Source organism: Homalodisca vitripennis, chromosome 2 (genome assembly GCF_021130785.1).
Source record: "Homalodisca vitripennis isolate AUS2020 chromosome 2, UT_GWSS_2.1, whole genome shotgun sequence".
Taxonomy (NCBI): Eukaryota; Metazoa; Arthropoda; class Insecta; order Hemiptera; family Cicadellidae; genus Homalodisca; species Homalodisca vitripennis.
Genome location: NC_060208.1, coordinates 88,422,551 through 88,450,544, shown reverse-complemented (window position 1 = coordinate 88,450,544; position 27,994 = coordinate 88,422,551). Strand labels below are relative to the sequence as shown.

The window sequence follows — 27,994 nt, the reverse complement described above, 5'->3', positions numbered from 1 at the left end:
ACACACACACACACACACACACACACACACACACACACACACACACACACACACACACACACACACACACACACACACACACACACACACACACACACACACACACACACACACACACACACACACACACACACACACACACACACCACTGGTGTGCCAGTATGATAACAGTAATTGTAATTATGTTAGTGACCAAGGAACTCTTAGATGCTCGGACGTTTTATATTTTAATGGTCATGAGCGTTATCAGTGAAAATTACAAAGGTCACTCTGTGTGTCAATGTCCTGTTCCAGTGAAGGTCACCAACCCGCTCTGACTTGCAGCCGTAACCTCCCGTCCCTGGTAAGTTAGCTAATAATTGAATAAATACTTAATATAATGCATACACACAGCTGATTATGTGATAGCAATAGAACTATCACAGACCTTTTTCAAATGTAAATACAAATCAATGGAAAGGTAGATTTTTTTAAACATTTTCTATTTTAATGTGCCATACTCAAAATTGCCTAGTTATTTCTCAGGAAAGTGACTGGTAGAACTCATATTCGTATGATAGCTCTACATCATGACTGTTTTTGCTTGATTTACCTTTGTATTTAAAAAATACGACCTTCTATAAAATAAATAATCTTGTTAAAATTGTTCTTGAGAATAATATTTAGTCACACTCAATTATAATTATTAGCGCATATAAAAATCATACTTTTTTGAATTTAAATAAACTGTTGTTATACACTATTATAAACTTTTCGTCATTCACTATTTAAACCAATGTTGTAGAGATATATAGGGCATATGCTATATATAGGGTGTGCTATATATGTGTAGGTTATTATTAGTTCAAACTTGTATCCTGTTTATGTATTATAATTAACTATAGAAATGCTTTTTGTATGGGTTTTAACATTTCTTGAATATTTTAGTAAAATAATTTAAAAAAGCCTAAGAAACAAAACATCTTAGGCGATTGTTCTATGAGGCTCTTAGGTATTCAAAGTATGGATTTGGACCACCTTTAAAAATATAACTGGCTGAACATGAACATTTGAATTTTAGAGTATAGATTTAAATAAGACATACAACATTGATTTAATCTAAATAGCTGTAACGTATTGTTTAAAAAGTGTTTTAATTGTATTAAAAAACTTTCGTCAGTCACATTCAATTAAAAACATATTACTTACACAAGCCATATACATATTGCAAACAATTCATATCCTCGTTTTAAACAGATTTTCGATGGATGAAATTACACAGTTTCCAAAATAACAACTTCAAATGCCTACAGTGCTGATCAAAATTTGTCTATTTTTATCGTCTGCACAGAAGATACCTTAAATGTCTGACACTATCTATTAATAAACATCTGATCGGAGACCGAATCCACCACTGCGGTGGCGTTTGTTGGGTAGGAATAATTAATTAATTAATTATTTATATAATTTCGGAATGACTTTTGTGTTTGAAAAAATATCGGAACCAGTTTTGTGACGCTATTTAATTCATTGCCTCTTGTGATCAACGTATTTATATGCTTAAAACTCGCTGTCACATAACATAACACAACATAACATACTATTTTAACTCATAAATACTATTTAAACATTAAAAATAATGTATCATTGTTTAATGTGTTGCAAAATGGTCAAACGTTGGGAAGATGGGAAACAATATTTATTATTGTACAGTATCATTGTTTTCTTAGTTGTACAATAACCTTTAGCTGAAAGTAAATCATTTATTGTTCATAAATTATATTAATATGCGGTGAAAAGGTTAAAAATTGTATAACATATGTATCATGTTATAATAAGGTATCTTCATTGTGAATGATTTTGTGATATATATTTAGATTTAAAAGACTAAATGGGATTTAACACTATTACACTTATTTTAGGATTACACAAGATTTTAGACAGTATTAATAGTTTGTGTTAATAACACCTATTTTGTTACAATTTACCGTGTTTGTGTGTATTGGAAGTAAGTTATAAGTAGCGCTGGATGTCGGATATCAATATTAAGTGTAGGTACGAGTATTTCTATTTATTAGATTCAAATATGTAATTATATTTTTACTCAACTTTAATTTTTAAAAAAATAATGGCTCTGTAGATGCCCTTTCAATAAACAAAATATTATATATAGAAACTGTGTAATTTTATGTGGTGGGAGGGTTTAATTTGTTGTGTATTATAAATTTCAACTTTCATTAATAATAATTATCACTACAAAACTAATATAGTTAATGTTGGACCTGATTATTTTGTTTGTAATAACTTTATTAAAATTATAATCTGGTTATTTTATATGAACTAGTAAACATTTTCGTTTCAATGGATTTTATGTCAACGATTTGAATTAAGGCCATGTTTCTTATAAATAAAAAAGCTTAAAAACTTTCTTACCAATATTTAATCTTATTATTTAATCTTAAACTATTTAATCATATTATAAATTTCAGTAAAATCAAAACTGTTTATTAAAACTACCTGCTTGGTTAATTTTGTAGTTTTAAATGAGAAATCGCTTCAAGCAAGAATTTATATTACCAAATTTTGACCTTGCCACAATGTTTCCAAACATGCCTGTTACTGGCACTGTCTGTTATATTACTCACTTCTTTAACGGATTAAAAAAATAAAAAAGAGTTTTTTAAACTCTAAAATTTGGCTTTGTGGGCGAAAGTAGATGTTTTAATTACGAGTATGCGTTCTTACAACATAAAATAATTACAATAAGAATAAAATATTGAACCACGAATTTTTTCGCTAATGATAAAAAACTAAAGCAACCCTCGCAAATATAGTCCGATGGTAACTGATGTGTCTGAATCACTACTATACATATAACGCTCCACAGCGTTGCCAGTTTTATGTGTTTGAAAACTTATAATTTTCTAATAATGTATTGTAATAATACAATAATAAACATCATCAGCTGTTACTGCAAGCAAATAAACGTAAATTTTATTTCATTCATTTGGTTTGCAGACAACATGTAATTAAAACAGACATATTTCACCATAACCACATCATAGAGAGGACAGCTGGTGGTCAGCAACGATATGGCAACGTCGCACCCGCGCCGCCTCAAACTATCATCTGCCTATTTTCATGTAGGTTGCAATAGGAACCAATTTATAACGTTGGTCTAAAAGTATCTTTTCATCGATAGTTTCGAAAGTCTTATTTTACGAAAAATACGATTTATTGTATACATGATTATACATGTTATCGAGTTTGTGTTTTTTATGCCAGCCGATAACCAAGAGCGAAAATACGGACGACCGGAAAAAAATACAGATTAGGTACGAAATATAACGTATTATGCATTATAACAACGACTCTTTTCTTCGAACTGTCCATAATATTATGAAGAAAAAAAGTATTACTTATGAACAAAATTTAATTAGACTAAATAAGTATTCTTCCATTGTTATGAAAGTAATTGATTATTAGCTTTAAAAGTTTAAATACAAACTGTTTCATAATTGCAAGTCAACATTTTAATCTTTATCAGAAATGTTAACGAGATTAAACAGTATTATTTGTTACAAAATAATGACAGCAATATAATCTAGATAGTATACAGTTTTATACATTATACTCATAAGGAAAACAATAATAACAGATGATGAAGTGTATATTAGTATCATTGATATAATCAACAGGCTACCAGCGCAATTCGTGTTGAAAATGCCACTTTTGATTCTTACAACTATCATGGAAACTTTTTATATTCAGTACAGAGTCATGAAAAAAGCATTAAACACGTACTTATAGCATAATTGCTGTGAGAGATAAGGAAGAAAATATAAATTTAAAATAGGGGTTGAATTGTGATGTACTTTTGTCCAAGTAAACTTCTATTTAATATTAGCATGAAACGTGTCACAAAATACTTAATTTATTTTTAAGTATTACATATGTTCCGAGAATGTTCCCAATTAGGAACCTCTGTTATACGATATAATTGATTTGTTGTTCCCTTTGTTTTAATTCTTTTTAAAATAACAAAATATTTTATACTATGAGAAGCTTTATTTATTTGTGATCAGATATAGAAATTTATGCAAATATGAATCCTAAAATAAGTTCACTTTGTACACAGGTGCAAATAATACCTCTTAATGCGCAAACAGTGTTGTGCTCACCTCCAATGATGTCTTTGCAATGAATGCTTTTTTTGTACCTGGTGCTTTGCTTTATGATTCCACTCGCTATGATCACGTGCTCATAGCGTACGTTTGAATCCCAAAATTGTATTCACGGAGCGAATGGTTCATTGAATCATAATGAGCCCAATCCCTCTGATTTCGCCCTTTCACTGCTGTAAATATACCGTACAACAATGTCAAAAGAAACAAATTTCGGGTGCTTTAAGTTCACACATTCACAATTTTGTTTATTACATTGAATTATACAACAAAGTTTATTTAAACTATATCCAGAAAAATGATTTGGGTTCTTCACTGCTACCATCCATAGTAATAGTTGGATAATACTACTGCATTACTATTTTGCTAAGACATATAGTTTTTTTATTTATGTACATACATAATTGCGAGACACGTTGCTTTCCGTGACTCAATAAACAGTAAAAAATTATGCATGTCTACAGTAAATACATTTTCATTAAATAGAGTATTTATGGGTTGTGTTAGGAATAAAAATATATCTATGTTATATTCTTTTATCCAAGCAATGTACTTGCCAAATTTCATTTAGAGAGGTTAGATTAAATGAGTACCAAATATTAAAACGTGTTCATAAAGTTTCTCATTCATATTATTAATTATTAGTATATTTTTAAGAGATTGTGGGTTAAAGCTCTAATTCATTACACAATTATGATTAGGTCACTGTATTTAATAACAGTTGTATACAATAGCCCATAAAAAAGAAGTGAACATTTGGCACAAATGGGTTTATGTTCCATAGTGAAAGATATTATTTTGATATTCATTTAAATTTTTAACATTTTTATAGAAATTATGGTCTAAGCCTCGAAACTCATAGATTAAAAAATAATGTAGAAGTATGTATTTCAAAAACGAACTTTTCTATTTTGTCTATTAATATATTGTAAACAGCATGTATAGGGTTAATGCCGTGGTCATATGCTATAACGCGGTACTATAATATAATATTAAATTTGTAATAAAAATTAAAATTGACCTGATTCCGATAAATTACATACTATTATTATGTATGATACGTATAGAATTAAATGTGTCTTAATAAGTAACTTATTTAAAATTGTTTTAACGTTTAGGTACCGTTTACCACAAGATTATTTTAAAAGGTGGTGGTGAAAAGCTAACGAATCTGAAGTAATATAATAAGTAATATGATCAGGGAATATGTTACAGGAAAAGCTTGTAGCCAAAAAATGTAAAATATCTTTTCTCAACATTTTTTGCAGTTTCCTTACCTTTATGAACGTGAGTATATGTTTATCATCGATCACGTCACGTTTAGTTCTGATTATTCCATTTCCTTTGTTTTATTAAAATTCCTTCAAGTACGTTTCTATCAGTGGCCGTTTGAAAACTAGATGTAAGTTTAATAAATAATAATTCTAAATGTGTCATAGCAAACTGACTTTTTGAGTCAATTTCTGACTATCCATTCCAAATACTCTTTCTGCATTACTTTGGCACTTATGCCCTGGTAAGAATTTTTTCCGATTTTTTTGGCTTTCATAATGTCTTTTACATCTTTGTTATTTTTAATTAAGTGGTGAATTATTTTGATCTCCTTATAACATGTTTTGTTTGATGGTGTGTGTTTACGACACGTTTCGAAATCAACATTACCATAGGGGAAAGCTTCATCAACACATCATCAACCTTACCGCTCCCTGCACCATTTATGCCCATAGACATTGAATTTCAAACAACATCCCTTTTACTCTCAACCCTTCCCTTACAAACGCACACACATACACACTAACACACACGCGCACGCGCGCGCGCGAGTAGTTGTAATACCGGGTTTTACTACATAGTGGTAGATATTGATTATTTAATAGACGATATAACTTGATACGTGTTCATAAAAGATCCTGTCACCAACCACAACGAAACTGGATATGCGGACTTTGTCAAGTCTCGTCTTTTTTGATAAACTCATAACAAGTTATGATATGGAACAACTAAAGATGTCAACTTGTTAAGTTTCGACATCTTAATAATTTGATTAAAATCATATTGGGACAAATATAAGTCCATATATAAATTTATTACATCTGCTAGTTGATACATTTTTAGCATATTAGGTTATGGCTTAACTTTTCCCTATATTATTTATATCATGGATCACTAAGAGGTGAACACATTGGTGCTGATAACTGTGTTACGGGAATAAATCAACATATCACGTGATATGGAATCTGAACACAGACTTTAGGTAATACACAAAGAATTATCATTATCCCATTAGCGCAGGAGGGAGGGATGACTTCCAATCTCATTTTTGATTTGATATTGTGGAGTGTTGTGTATTGAATACCACATATATTTGTATAAGGTACAAGTAGATTCTAAATTTGTTCAGTTCTGACAATAAATATTGTACTTTATGATTTTTGTTTTTATGACATTTCAAAATCGTGGAAATTGGAGATTATCACAGAAAACACATTACTTAAGGTTTTAAAATTTGGACCACCATTAATAAATCTTAATATATCTTATTAATGGTGTTTCCATTTTAATCCATCTTAATAAACCGTTATAAAGAATCAATATATAATATGACCTAGAATAGTACGGTCTAATTTTAAGTCTCTTTGTTTACCTTTTTCTGTTTTATACGTTCGTCTGTCCATTGCCAGCGAGGAATCAGAATGAAAACTATGACTAGTCATTTTCTATACTATCAAAGTTTTTATTAAAATTAATAGCTATAGACAATGTTCTAACCATAGTCGTATAACATAAAATAAATACAATTGTGTCTATAGAATTATGAACTGGCAGCGCTGTATTCCAGACATGAGTAATGTATATTTTTAAATGTCTATAGAACTCTTGACGGCTCTTAACAGTCAACCAAGGCGCTTCAACCCTAAAAAGTCCTTATTATAATTGAAAATGGTAAGCATTGATTCACTATGAGCCGTATTTCGGGCCAGGATGTGGGGCGGACACTAAGTTTTGCACGCTGATATGTACTTAAACTTGTATAAAAGAATAAAGTAAGTGATGGATTAAATTATTTACAATTTACCAGGCGGTATTTTTCATTTTGTTATTACTGTGTTACAGGAGGAAAATGAACACCCTTCCTCTAGAGTTGATTTTGGACCTATGCACACACCTGACAGTCCCTGACATAGCCCACTGCTGCGCCGTCAGTCGCTCCTGGAGATCAATCTTCAACAATAATAATTTGTGGAAGCGTTACTGCCACAAGGACCTAGATGAGTATTTGAGAACTACCCCTTGTGTCGTGGAACCGAAATTCGTCATTCCAGAGGTGAGGTCCAGCAGGTTGGATCCTATCTGCGAATGGCGGCTGGCCTACATGCGGCAGAATCATCTCTGGAACAACTGGCGCACCGGAAACTTCAAGAAACAGATCGTCATCAGTAACCCTAGCAACGATTTGAATTTCCACGCCGACATCTTTATGGATTATCTTGCTCTGATTTACGAGGAACGGATAGAGCTCTGGGACATCAACGTGGTCCCTGCTCGCAAATTGAGTGTTAGTTACCACTACATACCTTCGTACGTGTTGAAGTCATTCAAGTGTGGAGGCAAAAATTGGGACATCATAGTCCTCAACTACCTCTCAGGTACGCAAGTGTTCCGAATGAACGAGGCAACGAAGATCATCGAAATGAAACACATATTTTATTTTGAAGAGGATGAAAAGCCTTTGGTATACACAGATGAACATATTAAAGGTATGTTTTCTTATCAACACATGTATCCGGTACCGTCCATTGCCATCTTGGGGTCGATATACGTGGGCGTAATAAAGGGGAACTCGAACAACTTACACGTGTGGGACTTGGAGACAGGTGTAAAACTGAGGGAGGAACCGTGTCTGAAGAGAAATCCATACTCTTTCATCGAAATCAGTAGCTCCTCAACTAGCGAAGACATTATTGTTGTAACGAGCCAAGTCTGCGGGGGCGTGATTAAACGAATGCCAGACACTCTGCCAGGAGAGAGCCTAGACGTACTCGATTACCATTTTAACGTCTATAGTCCAAGACTATTAACTTTCTTACCCTTTAGCAAAACACATCTTTCTTCTAGAGGTTACGGATGCGCGATCCATAAGAATTACGTGGCAATAAATGTTGGAAACGAGTTAAGTATTCTGAATTACGTGACGTCACAGGTCGTCTACTCCTCGACACTCTTCCTTACAGGCTTGGATGTCATTGACAACGGAATAGTTTTCGTCTTAGGATCAATATTCCATTTATACAACCCCTCTGTGAAGCCTAGAGTACGCATGTCAGAAAATGTGGTGTATTTCAAAACCGTGTGCGGGAACTTTTTGCTGTTCCGGAAAGATGAGATAGGTTTCCCTACCGAACTCTGGGAGGCGGGAATGATCGTAAGGAGAACTCGTACAGAGCTGCCAAAAAGTGATACTATTAGGTCCAACAGAAGTTGTACTAAACTTGTGATAAAAGATTATATCATGCCAAATGAAAGAATGCTAGTCAATATTTTATACTTCTGGTAGAAAAGAAATTACACTTATGAGTATTGTTAGTGGTTTCCATAGACATCAATAACTAATTGTATATGTTGAATTCTAAGCTTGATTAATGTACGGTGATTGAACATCAAGAAAAACCCTCTTGTTAGTTTTTATGTAGATACTTTTAATGACATTACTGATTACCGGTATGTTATTGTAGTGAAATAATTTTAATTCGTTGTAATGATAATGTTATTGCTTTTTGTTTTAAGAATTTATTACAATTAAAGTGTTATTTTTAATATTTTAAAAGTAGTACTGTAATTATTTTCTTGATACTTGTCTAAAATGACTCTACTTCCATGAAAATTGGATATATTTATTTAAAGCATGAGGTTATAAGGTATTATTAATCTACCAAAGAAAACGTTCTTTAAGTTATGCTTCACTCAACACTCCACCAAACCTTATGGAGGGACGACATGCACCATAATCGAACTCGATACTATTTATATAGAAATGAACGTCCTTGAAAAGGTCATACTGCATTAGATTTTGTGGTATTGTAAAGACTAAAATACGCTCAGCCCACAGGTTTGCATTAGCGTGGGCAAAACATTTTTTAGATAAAAGATTTCTAATAGTACGGAAATATGGAACAATGGTACCTTAATAGAGGAGAAAACGATGTAAAAGTCCTAATCTGAATCGCGTAATAGGCCAAATGTTCAAAAAAAGATTTTGTTATTTAGTTTTACTGGATGACTTCTTTTTTGGTATTGTAGGAATAATCATGCTGTGTGTCGGAGTTAGCAAATTTCTAAATAATACTTGAAAACCCCCTTAGTTAAATCAATAATATTGCTTAAAGAGGAAGTACTGACCTGATTATACAGTGTCTTTTTATTGGACCATAATTTATTGTGATCTTGGAAACTGTTAATCTGACAGTAAACTTTAAGTGGGGAACCTTTCATTACTTTAAGAGAAACTTAAACTTTAAAATGTGTATATTATTTATCCAATATGGTGACCAAATTTGATTTTCTCAATTTTCTCATGAAACACTGATTTATTCATTATTCTTTATAAAACAGTAATTTTAAGACTTTCCTTGCTCGTGCTTTTATGACATTTTATATTATAACAGATATGTGACATCTCAAAGATTTGAGATTCTTTATAGAGTTTAAAAGTGAGAACGGTGTTTTAAAATAAAAAAAACTTTAGTACTCTAAAATGAAATCTTAAATTTTAAATTTGGATTTTTGTAGTTTTGAAGATATCTACAACTGTGTAAACAGGAAAAGAGATTATATTAGTTTTAAAAGCATTCAATTTTATCTATTTAATTATATGCAGCTAATATTTGGTTGTGTTTGTAAGAAACATTTACAAATATCTTAAAAAATAAGGAGAAATAATGTTTAATCATCTTAAGAGAACGTCATGAAACATCCTATATTTAAGCATTCTCCATAGGTTTTGCTGGAGACGATTTATTGGATAAAAATCGTTCAAAGATAAGCCGAAAATAATTTTTTATTAAATCAGTTTGAATGGACATTAATATAATGTATGTTATACTAATATTTAAAGGGTTATCAGCCATTATTGGGTTAAGCAAGTATACATATTGGATATAGACATTATATGGAATTGTTTAGAGCCCTCTTAGAGATAAATAGAAATAATTTATTATAATATTTAATTACTTAACCCAGCAAGTAAGCATTAATAATAAACAAGGTATCCCAGATTTAATCTAGTACTAACCTTTTTAATATTATTAAAAAATTAGTTATACTTTTTACACCTAATTCTAAATTGAAATATATTGAAATCTAACGACATAAAGTAAAGAGAATGCCGATGAGATAAAAAGAAGTAAATAAATAAATGTCTCAAATAGGGGAGCAACTTAATATATAATACTCACATTAAAAATAAAATAAACCGAAATTATTTGAAACGTTTTTCAAATCCAATATTACACAGTTTTTGAAGGTGGTGCCAAAATTAAATATATATAGCTTTATAATATATATATATATATAAAATGGACAAATTATCATGTATTAATATAATACGTAATGTTCTACAAGAAAAAGAAAAAAAAGCAATGAGATAGTCATTTGGCATAATAATTCACATGATAAAATGAATGTATTTGATATTTGATATATATATATATATATATATATATATATATATATATATTCTTTTTGCTGTTATGTAGTACTTAAATATCTTTATACTATGCGTTTGCGTACATAAGAGGCTTTACGCCATATGAAAATATGAATCATAAATACAGGTGTTTAATGTGCCTTGATAGGAAAGTAAAATCGATGACATAATTGTACATATTAACCAAGTTTAAATATACTATATTATTTTAATATTATTTTATATAATAATTCTAATTTAAATCCCCTCAATTATGTATATTTTTATTACATCTATTCTTTGGTCTACTTGAAATATTCTGTATTTTTTAGCAGTGTTCCAAATCGGCCTTTCATAGCTTTTGTTTCCTTCAAATTAATTTACCTTGTTCGTTTCTTGATTTTATTACTGAAATTTTACAAGGTTTTGAAATGGGTTTATTCTAGTGGCTAATTTTTTGTAAGTTATAATGAAATTATGAATACAGGTCAGGGACTAGAACTCAACGCTTAGTGACACAAATTATTATATGTGTTATTTTGCAAGCAAACATACCAATTTTACATAGGTAATTTATTAAATGAACCTTGAATTATTCTGTACTAATGTTCCATGTTACAGAGTCTCTCTAATGGACCGTCACTAAAAACTATGACTTAAAATGAAAAGCCTCCATTCCATATCATAGATTCCCGGTCATTTAGAGAAATCGCAAACTCTTAACTCCATCCTATCTCACTGCTCCATAAAACATACTTTAGATGTACACACTAAGGTACCATTCCATAGTGAAGAAACTTACCTATGGTTCTTACCTAGAATTACTGTACTAAGTTTTAATCCATTCATTATATGGAAACCTCTATTCAAAACAATAATCGGTCTAGATTTTTAACAATTGGTTATAAGGTCCTTTCCAATGCAGGCTTTATCTGGAACAAAGACATTAACGACAAAAAATCCTTTAGTAACTGTAAAGACTGCATTATGGATTTAATAGATCACAATCAACGTATTTTAATTTTTCTCGGAACTCTTAGATGGTCTCCAAATCGCCTCAAATGTGGATATATATAACTCGGAACGGTAACATAAGAAAGTTAAATGTATCTTGGAATCCCTGAAGTATGTTATGGTGATTGCTGGGGTTCTCTTTACAGTAGTTCTGATGTAAATTATGGTGTTAATATCCGTACTCAGGCCTGTATCCAAGACGGATTCTATATTCTTCCAAAATAGAGGACATTCGGAAAATACGTACCTACAACGATGTGTTCCTTAGCTTATATCCTGAGGCAGTTGCCGAGTCTTTTAAGTCCTATAATACAATTTATATACCAAATTGGATATATAAAATTTAATATAGATGTGGAAATAATAGAGTCATGTCAGTTTTCGTAATGAAAATACGCCGCATGTAAAATTTCAAGTCTTTTGTTCATTTCATTAGCTTAAATGTGTTACTATGTGACATACAAAATTTCAGTCTAAAGGTAAAATTTTTTTTTTAAGAAATAATTTTCTTCGCACAGAAATATTTGTTCTTACTGGACTAAAAGCCTTACTTAGTGGACAAAGTAAATGATAACGTTATGTGAGAGGAAACCCATTAGATTTCAATCTCTAGGCTGGAAAAAGGGTATATTGTTTGGGACTATGAAAGTGTCTTTCAGTACTTCATGAAACTGGAAGATACAAGGGTAAAGAAGTACAGAGCTATTTGAATTGTAAAAAAACATGATGTAAAAGAAAAATATTTATTGTTGACACTTATTGCCCTAATGACGAGAAAGATATAGTAAGTAATTAAAATTATGGCGGACTTTTGATGTGCAGTTAATATAAATTGTAATGATAAATATCAAATTAGATTTGTATACATTATATATATATATATATATATATATATATATATATATATACATTATATATACATAAATTAAATTGGTATAAATGGCAATAGCCGAATTTAATGTTTTCAATAAACATTGAATCACAAAAAGTACTTGTTCCGCCGGGACTCAAACCCAGATCTCACACATGCCGGGTGAATGTGCTACCGTTACACCACAGAGCCCTTACTTGCTACGATTCAATTAATTTGTATTTGGCCGTATATGTCACATATGCGTTTAAATAACCAAACTAACATATGATCGGAAGACCAAATACCTGTCAAACGACTTTAATTTTCATTACTTAAATTTGTATAAATGGCAATAGCCGAATTTAGTTTTTTGCCATAATAGCTAATGCCATATTTTTTCTAAAAAAATAATATCAAGGCATGTTAAAATTTGATACTACTATATCAGATGGCTTATTTGCCACTACTGCAGGGCAAATTATACTATGTGTCAGGAGGACAAATAATACGAATGGACATAATGAACGCTTATTCCAATATCTCGTCAGGTATTCAATAGCTATTCGAATTATAAAATGTACTTGAATATTTCAAACATATGTCTTGTCGAATTACGCTGTTATCAGAGAAAAATACAAAGGTCAATGTATGTGACCCTACTCCGGTGTAGATCGCCTACCCGCCCGGACTTGCTGTGAGCTGTGTCGGCTGGAACCTGCTGAACCTGGTAAGTCCTAATATTGATAATGTTTTCTGATTTGTGTTGAAAAATATGTATATGCCAATAATATTATGCCTTTTAACTAAAGAACAGTTTTGTAAAAAAATAATAGAACTCTAATGTTATCAAAGTAACAAATATGAAAGGGAATGATTTATTTTGTAATGAATACACAGCTAAATTAAACCTAGTTTTGCTAATTACCTATCGTTCAACAAACATTTTATTCTTTTAATTTGCCGTACTGAAAGTAGAATAGTTTATTTTTCAGTTGAATATTTATGTATTCAATCACCTTTAAGAAAGTTCATGTTTAAAATAATGGATAAGCTCAGTTATTATTACCAGCTACATGTTATACTTCAATTCATCTCAGCTCACATCTGTATCTCTTTTGTAGTTCATAAGTGATAATAGCACCACAATTTAGATTGACTTTGTAGCGGCATGTTAGTTTTCTGGTGGATTAATTTAATAAGTTTTATGAAATTGTGAAATTTAAGATCTTCAATTATTTGGAAGAAATTATGGTCATTTAAAGTAATATTGACCATCTTGAGATCAGGGAAGAACTACCGAGTTTGAAGATGTCAATATCAGCTATAGAAAGAATTAAAATTTAGAAATTTCATATATAATTTTTCTGTTAGTGGCCATTTTTCATTAATGTTCTAACTTCTTTTGAAACAAATACATGTCATTATCTAAAGCAATATAAACAAAAGGCATATTCACATTTCTATTCCATGTTACTAAACAATTTCAACATTTATAGACAAATATTGACCAAGCATGGGTGTAATATTGTTTTATTATATATATATATATATATATATATATATATATATATATATATATATATATAAGTTGTATTGGTATCTTTTTGTCTAAAAATTTTGTAGAAATGTTATATATACTTATACCAATACTAATATAAAACTTTTAATGAATTTAAATTTGACCTTAATATTAATGTTGCACATTTTACGATAAAAACATATATCTTTCCTCTACCGCTTAAAACTCTAACTTTAACTATTCTCACTACTCGAAGCTCAATTTTCTGATAATAAAGTTAACACTATACGGTTTTTACTTTATTTGAGATCAGATACGCAAAAATCTTTTAAAATAAGAGGTGTACAGCTAAGTACACATTAATTAATGACCAATGAATCTATTTTGAAATTTGTACAGGGGGGGCTTCCCTCAACTCCCTGCTGCAGAAAAATTAATGACTTCAAGACTTAAGCTCCAAAAGTCAAGTAATTTCTCATTTTACTCGTATTCAGACATTCATTTTTGAAGACGAGATTAGACGTGTGTGACAGCAAGCGTGTAGTATGGTATAAGCATCGCAATGCAATTAATATTTTTGATGTGAGCATTGCTTGCGTAAGAAGAGGAATCGGACATATGAAAATAATTATTTCATTGTTAAACAATATAATAATTCGTGTTTTATATTCTCAAAGTGTGAAAATATTGATCTCAATGATCCTGATAACCTAATTTTATTAGGTTCTGTTTGGATGAAGAGGGTTTTAGAGCCAAACCGGCTGAGTAATATTAAAATAGTAACACACGCATTATACATTCAAAATGAAATGAAATACTGACGTTAGTTAGGCTTTGAGAGAATGGAAATAAGTATGTGCATTGACTACATATTTGTATATTATTATAAGTAGTATAAGAAAATACGTTTAGTTTAATTTGGCCAATAAACCATAAACTGTAATTTTTCCCATTAGCCAAGGCTAGAATAATTCCCACCTCCATAGTTTGAGATTGAGCAATAATGTATATTTGGTGCTACACAAATGTACAGGTAGATTCTGATTATATAAACCCATGGACATTTGAAATTCTCACAATAATCTAAGAAAAAAAGGTGAGAAATAATACTGTTATAAATTGTAAGAATAACATTTCTTTGAAATTAGTTTATTATTCAAAAAGAAAATATTTTATAGAAGAATAACAGACCATGTATGTAACCTGGTACATAAGAACCTTTTGCATAATTTTTTTAATTTTTTGGTTTTTTGTTTATTTTTAAGGTGAGAGTTGGACTTAAGTACCACAATTAGTGTACCACATTCTGCTAAGGAAATGTTTATGAACAATAGTAGTACCTATTAATTGCTGAGGTATTGAAACTGCAGTAAATTTACAAAAGGCAATATGTAGTTAATAAAAATTGATTTCCTAAAAACTGTTAGTGCTACGGTAGGCTAATTCCAGAAACAGGTAAGTTATATAGATCACGTCTCTAGAGCAGTAAAAGGATTCTCCAGTGATAACCTTTTACCGGAATAACATGTAACCAGCCAAAACTTGTAATTTTGGTAATATTTGAGTTAAATCTAGAAGGCACACAGGTAGATTATGAAACGACACAATTTTCATTCGCATGTTTAAATATATTAATAAAACAGTTGAAAAAATTATGGATAGTTACTATACAACAGATTTTTATTAAATCAATTCATAAAATATTCATGAAATAGAAACTATTTTCTAAAAGCCCATTTCTTGGCTTAGTTTTGTACAGAAATAATGAAAAATAATAAGTACATTTTATTTGTATTGAACTATATAATCAGTTATGTATAATATTACTGAAATAGTGTAATTATAATGATTCAACTTGTAAAGCTTCGGAAGGAAATTTTCGACCATAATATTTTCTCAATCACATCCATAATCACAAATTCAGACTCTTGGGGATGTAACTATAAACTTACGAAAATACTAATATTGATCAGAATGATACTTGAACAAGCACAGAAATTTTAATTTATAATTTAAAATACTGGGTACTTAGAACAGTGTATCACATCATGTTATACCTGTTCGGTATAAAATGCAGACAACACGTTTACATTTTCATAGAATACTTCCATTCACTAAATGTTTGGAGCTAAAAGCTGTTTATTTGTTAGCTGATATTAGAATGATTATCGTGGTAAGTTCAGCTTACTCTTAAACCAATATTCTAAAATTATAATTTCCTCTAATTTACCAAATATTACATTATATAAACATTTTACCCTTAATCCAGTCCTTTTAAATACGTTATGAAATGTTTCATAAACAACAATAGGAAAAATTTAAAAAAATGTATTACTTTAACATTACAGGAATAAAGAATTAGAGGATTTGAGGGTCTAATATTGATAGATACACGAAATTAGCTGTTGTGTTTTAATGCAATTTTATATTCACTACTATAATATCAATTATAAGAGATTGTACTCTTTATAAAATAATAATCATTAATACAGGTATAATTTAATCTGCATTATCAGGGAAGTAATATAATGACAGAATTTCATTGATAAGAGCATTTAAACTAAATCAAATATATTCTTTTAAACTCGTTTTAACTGCACCTAATTTCTTATGTACTACATTTTTTACTCTATTTGAAATTTGTTGCTGCTTTAAAAAATTGTCTGATATTGACTTTAGGTCAATTTTGTTTTCTCACATTAAAATGTGTGTTTTTTTAATTTTTGGTTCCTTGATTTAACGAAAGTTTGTGAAGTAGGTTTATTTTTTTAACTGTATATTTTTAAAGTTTTCTGTGGCTAATGTTAATCACCACTTCTTAGTTAAAGAAGATTTCCAGAAACCAGTACCTATATGTTTATTTGTTTGTCTAAATTATTGTCGATGCTCTAGTAGTGTTTAAATTGTTGGCCCAGTTAAAAAAAATATATTCATATGTTTGTATAAAAAGTCTACTTTGTTAAAAAACTGAATTCTGGCCATTGCAATATACTTCTGGTGTAAGACATTTGTAGTAGTCTGTTAAGATAGTATGCAAACTAAACATGTATGTCAAATTTCACCTTTTTGGGATAGCGGAAAGTAAACAAATAAAATATTGTTCTTCTAGGAACAAACCTTTTTAAGGTCTTATGGTTGAATGGAATGAATTTAACGTGTTGATTTTATATGAAGATATATACATATTATATGTAATTCATGAAGCACAATGAGAGATCTTAAAATCGTTTTTTCTGGTATTCAATTTAATTTCCTATTTTTGCTTTACTTTTTTTGAGTCGTTACACCAATAAGAACATACTTATTCCAGAGATTCTCCAAGTTTTGGAGTATTATATTTTTTAAGTTAATTGTATTTATATCACTCCTAATCTATTTACATGTTATTACATCTTAATTATCTATGTTTTTAGTTAAGGTGTTGTTTATGTTGGCGATGGTAATAAATAATGTTAATACAGTTTTATTAATATTATCTGTTTTATTAATGTATGACGTACTTGAATATTAGACTTACTACTACACACGATTTATATTTGAAATACTATTTTTATCATATGTAAGTGCTGTAACGATGAAAAAGGAACACTAAAATTATTGAAATAGATTATTTCATAAAACTTTGGTATTGTATGTTTTACAATATATATATATATATATATATATATATATATATATATATATATATATATATATATATACAATATATATATACGAGTACATAACAGTTAAATATTTGATGGAGTTTAAAACACGTACAGACAGAATGTTCTAGAAAGAAGTCTGCTCAAAGTTAAAATACAATTGTTATTGTGTATTGCGATTTTGTCCACTTTTACACTGTACGGCTTTTATACAAATATTACATTACACAATGGATATAATGATGTACCTAATAGATGCTGTATAAAAAAATAAGATCTAAAAGAATACAAGGAGGTTCTTTGTTACAGAAGCAAAATGGACGATCTTCCTTTAGAGCTGGTTTTGGAGCTCGGCAAACATCTGGCAGCCCCTGACTTGGTCTCTTGCTGCGCCGTCAGTAGACACTGCAGATCCATCTTCAACCAAGACGTTTTGTGGAAGCGACACTGCCGTCAGGACCTAGCAGAGTACTTGAGGACTACTAGTTGCATCGTGGAACCGGTCTTCGTTAGTCCCGAGCCAGAGTCCAGCACGTTGGATCCGATCTGTGATTGGTGGCTGGCCTACATGCGGGAGAATCATCTCTGGAACAACTGGCGCACCGGCAACTACAAGTCAGAGGTCTTCTTGAATCGTCTGTATGAAGAGTGCAGAGTCGTGATCCCTCCGTCTCAGAGCGATAGGGTACAGTACGATTGGAATTTCCACGCGGACGTATTTCGGGATTACCTAGCGCTGCTCTACGAGGAACGGATCGAGCTTTGGGACATGACCGCGGACCCTGCTGTCAGAATAAGTGTTTCTAAATACTACCTCCCTTCCTTTGTTTTTAAGTCATTTAAGTGTGTTGGCAAAAATTTAGACATCATAGTCTTCAATTATCTTACAGGCACGCAGGTGTTCCGGTTAAATGAGGTTACAAAGAACATCGAATTGCAACACATGTTTTACTTCGACGAAGATGAAGAGCTCTTGATCCACACAGAAAGTCAAGCAAGAGCTATGTTCGAGTTCCAACACATGCATCCGCTGCCGTCTATTGCGATCGTGGGATCCTTATACTTGGGCGTTATAAGAGGGACTTCAAGAAACCTACACGTTTGGGACTTGGAGACGGGTAAAAAACTGAAGGAGGAACCGTGTCCGAGGGATATACCAAACTCTTTCATCCAAATCGGTAGCTCCTCGACTAGCGAAGACGTTATTCTGGTAGTGACACAAGTAGGTAGAGGACGTGTGAACAGACGTATGTCAGATGTTCAATCAGGAGAGAGCATAGATGTGCTCGATTACCATTTTTACATCTACAGTCCAAAACGTCTCACTTTCTTACCCTTCACCAAATCATGTATTGCATGTAGAGGATACGCATGTGCTATTCACAGGCAGTACGTGGCAATCTGTGAGGGGATCGATTTAAACATCTTCAACTACGCAAAGTCAGAGCTAATATACACCATGACAATCTTCCTTACCGGTATAGATGTCGTCGACAATGGAATCGTATTTGTCGATAGATCGAGGTTCCGATTGTTCAATCCGTCTGTAAATCCTCCCGCACGAGAACTCACGTTACATAATGTCGAACTTCTTTATTTCAAACTTATTTGCGGAAACTTCTTGCTGTTCCGGAAGGACGAGATGGGTGTCCCTACGGAACTCTGGGAGGCGGGAAGAGTCCTAAGGAGAACTCGCACAGAGTTGCCAAAAGAGAGCGATACTACGAGGGCCAATAAAACTTGCACTAAGCTTGTGGTAAAGGAGGATATCATGGTGGATCGGAGACTGGTTGTCACTATTAGACACTTTTGGTAGAAGAGAAATCACAGTTGTTAGTTCTACAGTAACTGATAATGATTTTTAAATGTTGCTGTTTAAAGTAACTGAATTGTAAGATGAAGATTTTTGTTAACTATATTATACCAGCTATTGTCTAATGAGCTATCTAATTCACAGTTGTTATTTGTTCCACAGTCATCGATAGTGTATTTTAAATGTTGCAGTTTAAAGTAATTGAACTGTAAGTAGGATACTTGTCAAGTATATTATAGACGTTATTGCCTAATGAGCTATCTAAGTCACAGTATGTTGTTGTATCTAAAAATATTTAAATAATTTTGTATTTGTTTATGTTTTAAAATATTTTAAAATAAAATTGTTATGTCTATATAGTAGTACTAATATTTTACCTTTGTAACTGAAGGAAGACAGCTTGAACATAATCAAAATGTAATGAAATTCTTTTAAGGATCTAATTTTAAAGTCTTGTAAATTAAATTCAGTATATGGAAAAATAATATCATTGTAATGGAATGTTTAACAATATGTTTAGTAATGTTCATCCAAGTATAAGTTTTTTTAGTTGGTACAGTCGAGTTGTGTGCGTGAAGCGAGAATTACATCGGCATATACCCAATCACTTATAAACAATAGTTGTAAGTTTCAGGGATGTTTGGAATATCAGAAAGTTATGGTTATCTCTGATATGAACTACATTGATAATGAATTTAGGATTCATGCCAATATTTGATAGGCCTGTGTTTATATTATACCCATTCTGCTTTGACTATGGCTATTAGAGCCATTAATTTCCTGAAATGTATGTCGTATAATTGGAAAAACTATTAGGGTTACCATAATCACAAAATAGCTCACATAAATAAAGGATTGGGAATTTACAATCGTGTGGTGAATCTTTTGACAGTAAGCACTGAGTATACATGAGCATCAGTAGATATTCCTGACTGTAATGTAATAATTACTCATTGCTATCTGCTATAGTAATAGGTGAGTTATTAACAAAATTAAGTATGATTATAGTGGTTTGAACGGTTTAAAAATTTTGGAAAACCAAACTATAATATCTTTACTTTATGTTTTATTATCAAGACATTAGTGTTGCTCTGTTTCTGTTGATGTGTATTGTGAGTGGTCCTTAATGTCACGGGACAAACTTAAAAGGTAAAACTGTTCAAGTTGCGCAAAATTGCTGTGTTGAAATATTCTGTAAAGAAGAATAAAATGCTCATAACGGAAAACATAAAATAAAATATGTTTTCTGGTTTATTCGGAAAAAGGTATATTTCATATGTGACTGTCATATAAAAATTTCATTGAAGATATATTATTAGTTGTGACGTTTAATTTACATAACACTGATAGGATGATAAGGTTGGCATGTTCCTGTTTATAACACTTTATAATATTTAGAAACTGCATCATCCTGAAGATGTACAAGACAAAAACATGATATACGCATATAAATATTTGTGTGTAAAAACAAGGACTTGATTTATTTACAATAACACTGATAGGATGATAAGGTTGGTATGTTCCTGTTTATAACACTTTATAATATTTAGAAACTGCATCATCCTGAAGATGTACAAGACAAAAACATGATATACGCATATAAATATTTGTGTAAAAACAAGGACTTGATTTATTTACAATAACACTGATAGGATGATAAGGTTGGTATGTTCCTGTTTAAAGCACTTTATAATATTTAGAAACTGCATCATCCTGAAGATGTACAAGACAAAAACATGATATACGCATATAAATATTTGTGTAAAAACAAGGACTTGATTTATTTACAATAACACTGATAGGATGATAAGGTTGGTATGTTCCTGTTTATAACACTTTATAATATTTAGAAACTGCATCATCCTGAAGATGTACAAGACAAAAACATGATATACGCATATAAATATTTGTGTAAAAACAAGGACTTGATTTATTTACAATAACACTGATAGGATGATAAGGTTGGTATGTTCCTGTTTATAACACTTTATAATATTTAGAAACTGCATCATCCTGAAGATGTACAAGACAAAAACATGATATACGCATATAAATATTTGTGTAAAAACAAGGACTTGATTTATTTACAATAACACTGATAGGATGATAAGGTTGGTATGTTCCTGTTTAAAGCACTTTATAATATTTAGAAACTGCATCATCCTGAAGATGTACAAGACAAAAACATGATATACGCATATAAATATTTGTGTAAAAACAAGGACTTGATTTATTTACAATAACACTGATAGGATGATAAGGTTGGTATGTTCCTGTTTATAACACTTTATAATATTTAGAAACTGCATCATCCTGAAGATGTACAAGACAAAAACATGATATACGCATATAAATATTTGTGTAAAAACAAGGACTTGATTTATTTACAATAACACTGATAGGATGATAAGGTTGGTATGTTCCTGTTTATAACACTTTATAATATTTAGAAACTGCATCATCCTGAAGATGTACAAGACAAAAACATGATATACGCATATAAATATTTGTGTAAAAACAAGGACTTGATTTATTTACAATCAATTCTAAAATTATGTTTTTAAACATATTTACTTACTACGATCCAATTGTATATTTCTTATGCCGTTGGAGGAACGCCACCTTTAAACTTCTCATTTTTGGGACTGGCTAACTAACTTATTCGAGGAATGCATAATTACTTTATTTGCATCAAATTTAATTTAGTATTCATCGCAATTGTGTACACACACAATGCTAGTGTATATTGCTCAAAACATTGTAGGGTTACGATCTGAAAACATTAAGAGAGATATCAAAATCTGCGTATGAGCAAACATAGTTATAAGGCTTTTAATTTCTAAGAGAAATTTTGTTTTGTTATACAATACATATTAAGCCCACTATCTTGAAAAAATAAGAGGTTTTGAAGAAATACCAAACTAAAAGTTGTTTAAAATTGCTTAATTTAAATTAAAAGCAATTTTTATTTTAGGTATTGAGGTCCAGTTAAAATTTTTGTCCAAATGCGACGGGACACCATCTTGACATTTTTATTGGTTAAGACTAGCTAACAAACTTCTTTAAGATGTGTGTAAATACTGATTTGTTTCCAGGTTGTCGGAATCTATATTTATACGGCAGTTATAGTACTCACAATTTGTTTGTCGCAATATTGTTCAGTACTCAACATTTGTACGGCTGCTACCTGTAAATCTCAAAACATAAAAAAATACACAACAAAAATTTCCGAATTTTGTTGCGACGCACAATAACATTGAATAGCCATAATATTGAACTTCAGGAGGTATCAAAAAAAGGAAGTATTAAGGCTTACGTAATATTGTTTAAACATGTCTCTCGGAGCAAGTCGAGTTTTAATTTATGCTTAATGTATAAGATCTCAATATCAAACGTAATTAGTAAATTGTTCCCAGATTCAGATAAAATTATGTATATGCATATTGACACTAACACTGCCTTTAGGTATTATCTGTCGATTTATCCTAGTGGAAATACGCATTGTATGCATAAAAGCCATACACATAATATGACTGATCCAGTTTATTGTACAACATCCATGTCACTCACGAATATAGATAGTGACCGTATGGAATTCAGAAGAAAGAGGATGTAGCATTAACAAAACAATTTAGATTATGTAACTAAATTTGTGACTTTTCACGTCCCATACCAAACATTTGTTATAGAATTGTTATATTAATCCCAAATCCACTAGAATCTCCAAGTCCCCAAAATGGTATTTTTAATGAAAAACAAACCAATTAAATTTGCAACGAAAAATTTATTGATGTTTATTTTAGGTCATTTCCTTGACATTGATCATGGGGAATAACAGGTTGACCGTGCGACACAGATCTTAGATGAAGCATGATCCCCTGACGTTGAGGGTGGAGATGCTTACGTTTCAAGAATCAGCTATTCGCCACGATCAGGCCTAAATCACCCAAGTGGACGATGAACCCTGACTTTACATCACCATAGTGTTCTGGCTGGGAGAGCAACGAAATTTCTTATAATAAGTATTAATAAATTAAATAAACAAAAAAACAAAAACAATTAAAAAGTTTATTAAATAAACTATAACAATACTTTAAATTAAATAACACTTATAATGCAAGTAATTCTGCAACAGTTGAAGAATCGATAAAAAATGCCAAAGAGAACCATTTAAGAAGACTTTTACTTCAAACGCGGCACAGAGACTTACATGTAGTGTAGTCATGAGACAAAGAATTATCCTCGCGGGTTAAATTGTTGGACCACACCGTCATCATCTGTGATGTTTTGCTTTTCTGTGTCCCGAAACATGTTCAGTACAGCAAGTTAACTATGATATATATATTGTGGTATATTGTATATGGTATACTATGGTATATTGTGGTATGGTATGGTATGGATATATATTGTATTTATGGTTAAAATAGTTTTAGTGAAAATTATTTTAACCATAACAGGAGGCGTCAAGAGGCAATAATTCAAAACTCTATCTTTAGGTGGTTCCAAAATAGAATAATTTTTCTTATGAACAAGAGAAAATTTTTTTAAGTTTGATCCCGTATTTGCTTATGAGAACCACTTGTTTTCAAATATTGAATAAAATAGTGGATTGAAGAGTAACTTTAAAGTCTTTGGATTATCTTAAACTGAAGATGTGGACATTTACCGACTATTATCGAAATCGCTGTAGAGTATGCAGAAAGTAATAACATTGAGATGTAACTTTTGAAAAAAAGAACCATCCAACTTGTGAGAACACCGATGATTTTACAATCTTGAAGGTCATAGTTAAACTTAAAACTACGACCAAGAGTAAGGCCAAAATAATGAAGATTTCTCAGTTACTCATATGGAAAACATAATAAGTGTATATATTCTTCAGCCAAAAGAACAATCTAGTGGATTTCAATCTGTACTTGCAATAGATGCAATGTAGTGAGCAGTGGATAAATAATTTAAAGATTGAATTTAATCGAACCTGTCATTAGATATAGTACAGTCGAGTGAATGGTTTATGGAGATAAAGGAATTGATATAATTTTTATTCTCGAGAAATATATTAGATCATCTGAGTTTTTGATAATCTGAAACTAATGCATGTAGACTTGTACCAGATCTAGAACTATCAACGTTATGTGGAAATTATTAGCAAACAGTTGTAAATTAATGGACAAGTCGCAATCGTGCTGATCGATTTAAACACTGATTATTGAACAATCGAGATGCAAATTGATGAAGGACCAGCCACATAAAAGAACAAGGAAACTAAAACATAACAATTATCTAGTAGGTAATAGAAAAAACATAGTACGTAAATCTAGTTTTAAACCAATCAAGAATACAGCTAAGTCCATCTGTTTTTCCAGCAACAAGAAATAAACCAGTATGATGGAAAATGAGGCAAACTGAATCTTCTAATAGTAGGCAAAGAAGATAGTAATTTAGCTTGATTCGGTACTTTAATGATAAATGTAACAAAAAAGCTGTGACAGTTAAGTGTACAGGTGTAATGATATTAATATAAAAGATTGGTCGTAATTCTTTGATATATTTTTATAAATTAATCTCGTATTTTTACACGTTATTCTTTACTATTTGATTTATTGTTGTAGTATATGTACGTCTACAACGTGAAGAGTATTACAGATATAAAACTGTTTTTAAATCACAACTAATTATAGAAATAAAATTACCCCAAACTTTCATTAGTTATAGAATGGTTAGGTGACTGCATTTTGGACATAATGGAGTTAGTATCATCTTTATTCACGAGCCTATTTATCTTGATATTTTTACACGGTTTAGTACGTGTTTGATTAATTTTTGTGATATTTGTAAGTTTATAATGCATAAAGAAATCTAGAACCAAAATAATTTTGAAATAACAAAAAAAATCCCAAAATATTATTTCAACAGAACTTTTTATTAATTATAAAATACTTAGGTGACTGAATATTTGACATAAATGAGTTAATTCTCTTTCTATTTCCGAGGCAAATATAGCAGATAGTCTGCAAAAGTCTGTAGATAATCTAATACTGGAAAAAGTAGATGTACCAGAATGAAAACTCTTTGGTTTTTATGGAAATTAAGTACAAAGGGTAGTAGCTTCGTGGGCAGATTGAAATCACGCAAATTATTGTAAACACTGCTTAAAGTACAGGGTATAGGGTATTGAATAAAGGAAAGGCCAGAGGCAAGAGCAAGAAAATGAGAATGAAACTATTTTTAGTAGCTCATATAAAAAAAGTAAGAAGGAAATCTAGTTTCAAACCAATGAGAACCAAGTGAAGTGCCATGTGTAATTCCAGCAACAAGAGATTAGCCAGTAACATGGATAATGTGGCAAACCGAATCTTCGAATATTAGAAAAAGAGGATAGTGATTGACCTTGATTAGGGTTTCATGTACCAACTAATGTATCCAATACGCCGTACCATGCAAAGTGTTATGATATTAAGACAAAGTTTAGCATTAAATTTGTATTATATATTGTTATAAATAGTTTATCAAATATTTTATTAATAATTTTAATGTTATTGTTTACGATTTGATTAAAGTTTGTAGTATTCGTAAGTATAAAATGTAACGTGGGATGCAGATCACATATAATTTTGAATTAAATAGTAATTAAAAAACACTGGATTAATCGAACTTTCGATGAACTTTCGATTAATCGATTAAATACATGACTGCATTTGGAAATAAAGAATTGTTACCATTTCTATTCCCAAGAAAATATAGCAGATAGTCCGCAAAAATCTGAATAATCGGAATCTTAAGCAAATAGACATGTATCTCTGGGTTTTGTAATATGTACATATTTTTAAACATGTCTATAAATTATTCTTGATATTTTTTCATGTCATTGTTTACGCTTTTATTATTTATTGTTTGATATGTAAGTAAGATAGCAATCAAAACAAAATATATAAATGCTTATTTTCGATCAATTTATACGCGATGAGTCAAGGATCGGCCGAGGTAAGAATAGGGAACTAAGAATGTAATGGTTAATTCTCGTAGTCGCACCATTTGAAAATTTAATAAGGAAAACTAGTTTAAAAATAATCAAATACCAAGATCCCCTATTCGAAAAAGAGGAGATAAATGACCAGTAACGTGGAAAATCAGAAAAAAATACTTCTATTCCTGTAAAACAGAATAGGATTTCAATTTGTTTGAATGACACCCAATAACATAAAAAAACTGTATCGTATAAAGCGTTATAAAAAAAAACAGTTTAGCAATAAGTGTTTTCTTTGGAAAAAACTTAATAAGAAAAACTAGTTTTCAACCAATCAAATCCAAACGAAGTGCCATCTTTATTTCGAGAAAGAGGAGGAGAATGGCCAGTAACGTAGGAAATCTGGTAAAAAATCTTCTTTTCCTATATAACAGAATTGGAATTTACCTTGATTGGATTTTTTAATGTATAGCTCAATCAATCATAAAATGTACCATTAGAGTTTTATGAGATTAGAAAACAGTTTTGCAAATAATCTTTTCGTATATTAATAAAACCTATCCGGAAAATAGAATACTCGTATTCAATTCATATAACAGAGACTAAGAATTTAGCTTGATTGAATTCGTTAAGGAATACTGAAAACATCCACAACATTGTATAACTTAGGCGTTATGAGATAAGAAAACCAGTTTTCAAATTAGAGATTTTGTAAATATTTGTATTAAATATTCTTAATATAATTTATGTTTTAGTTAAATATTTTGTTTATAATCAACCGAGGTAAGAACAGGGAAATGAGAATGTAACGATTCTCAGTAGCTTATCCGAAAACGTAATAAAGAAAACTAGTTTCAGACTAAGCAAGCGAAGTGCAATCTTTATTTCGAGAAGGAGGGGGAGAACGGCCAGTAACATACGTAATCAGGAAAAGAAAGTCTTCTAAAGAAATAAAAGATTACTATTCAGGGTTTATAGGAGTAAAACAGAATAGGAATTCAGCTAAAATGGATTCTTCAAGGTTTATCTCAAACAACCACAAAATGTACCACATAGAATGTTATACAATTAGAAAAACAATTGACAGTAATTTTGTTAATAAATTTATACAAACTGTTCTTGATATTATTTATATTATGTTAATGATTATATATTAATGAAGCATGCAGTAAACACGTCTTTTTGATCAAACGAGTAATTACAAAAATCAAATTAGTCATTGAATATAGAATATTTGTATTGCCGTGTGGTTATAGTAGATCCGATACAATATTAACTCAAGAGGGTAATATTGCAGACAATCTGCAAGCGTCTCTCTTAATTCAAAGCTGAAGAAAGT

General features: G+C 30.7%; 2 protein-coding genes across 3 annotated transcripts; both read left to right on the top strand.

Annotated features, from left to right (window-relative positions):
• Positions 1 to 199: 199 nt before the first annotated feature.
• On the top strand, positions 200 to 8,991 carry LOC124356297. The gene is made up of 2 exons (XM_046807485.1): positions 200 to 343; positions 7,278 to 8,991. Exon 2 carries the CDS (start codon positions 7,285 to 7,287, stop codon positions 8,716 to 8,718), a length of 1,434 nt encoding a protein of 477 aa, XP_046663441.1. The 5' UTR covers positions 200 to 343; positions 7,278 to 7,284; the 3' UTR covers positions 8,719 to 8,991.
• Positions 8,992 to 13,357: 4,366 nt separating this feature from the next.
• Positions 13,358 to 20,043, top strand: LOC124354334. 2 transcript variants are annotated; one of them, XM_046804700.1, is made up of 2 exons: positions 13,358 to 13,439; positions 18,185 to 20,043. In XM_046804700.1, exon 2 carries the CDS (start codon positions 18,192 to 18,194, stop codon positions 19,689 to 19,691), a length of 1,500 nt encoding a protein of 499 aa, XP_046660656.1. In that variant the 5' UTR covers positions 13,358 to 13,439; positions 18,185 to 18,191; the 3' UTR covers positions 19,692 to 20,043. The 2 variants fall into 2 exon arrangements, with proteins under 2 accessions (XP_046660656.1, XP_046660657.1); XM_046804701.1 differs by lacking the exon at positions 13,358 to 13,439 and adding an exon at positions 14,633 to 14,698.
• Positions 20,044 to 27,994: the final 7,951 nt, after the last annotated feature.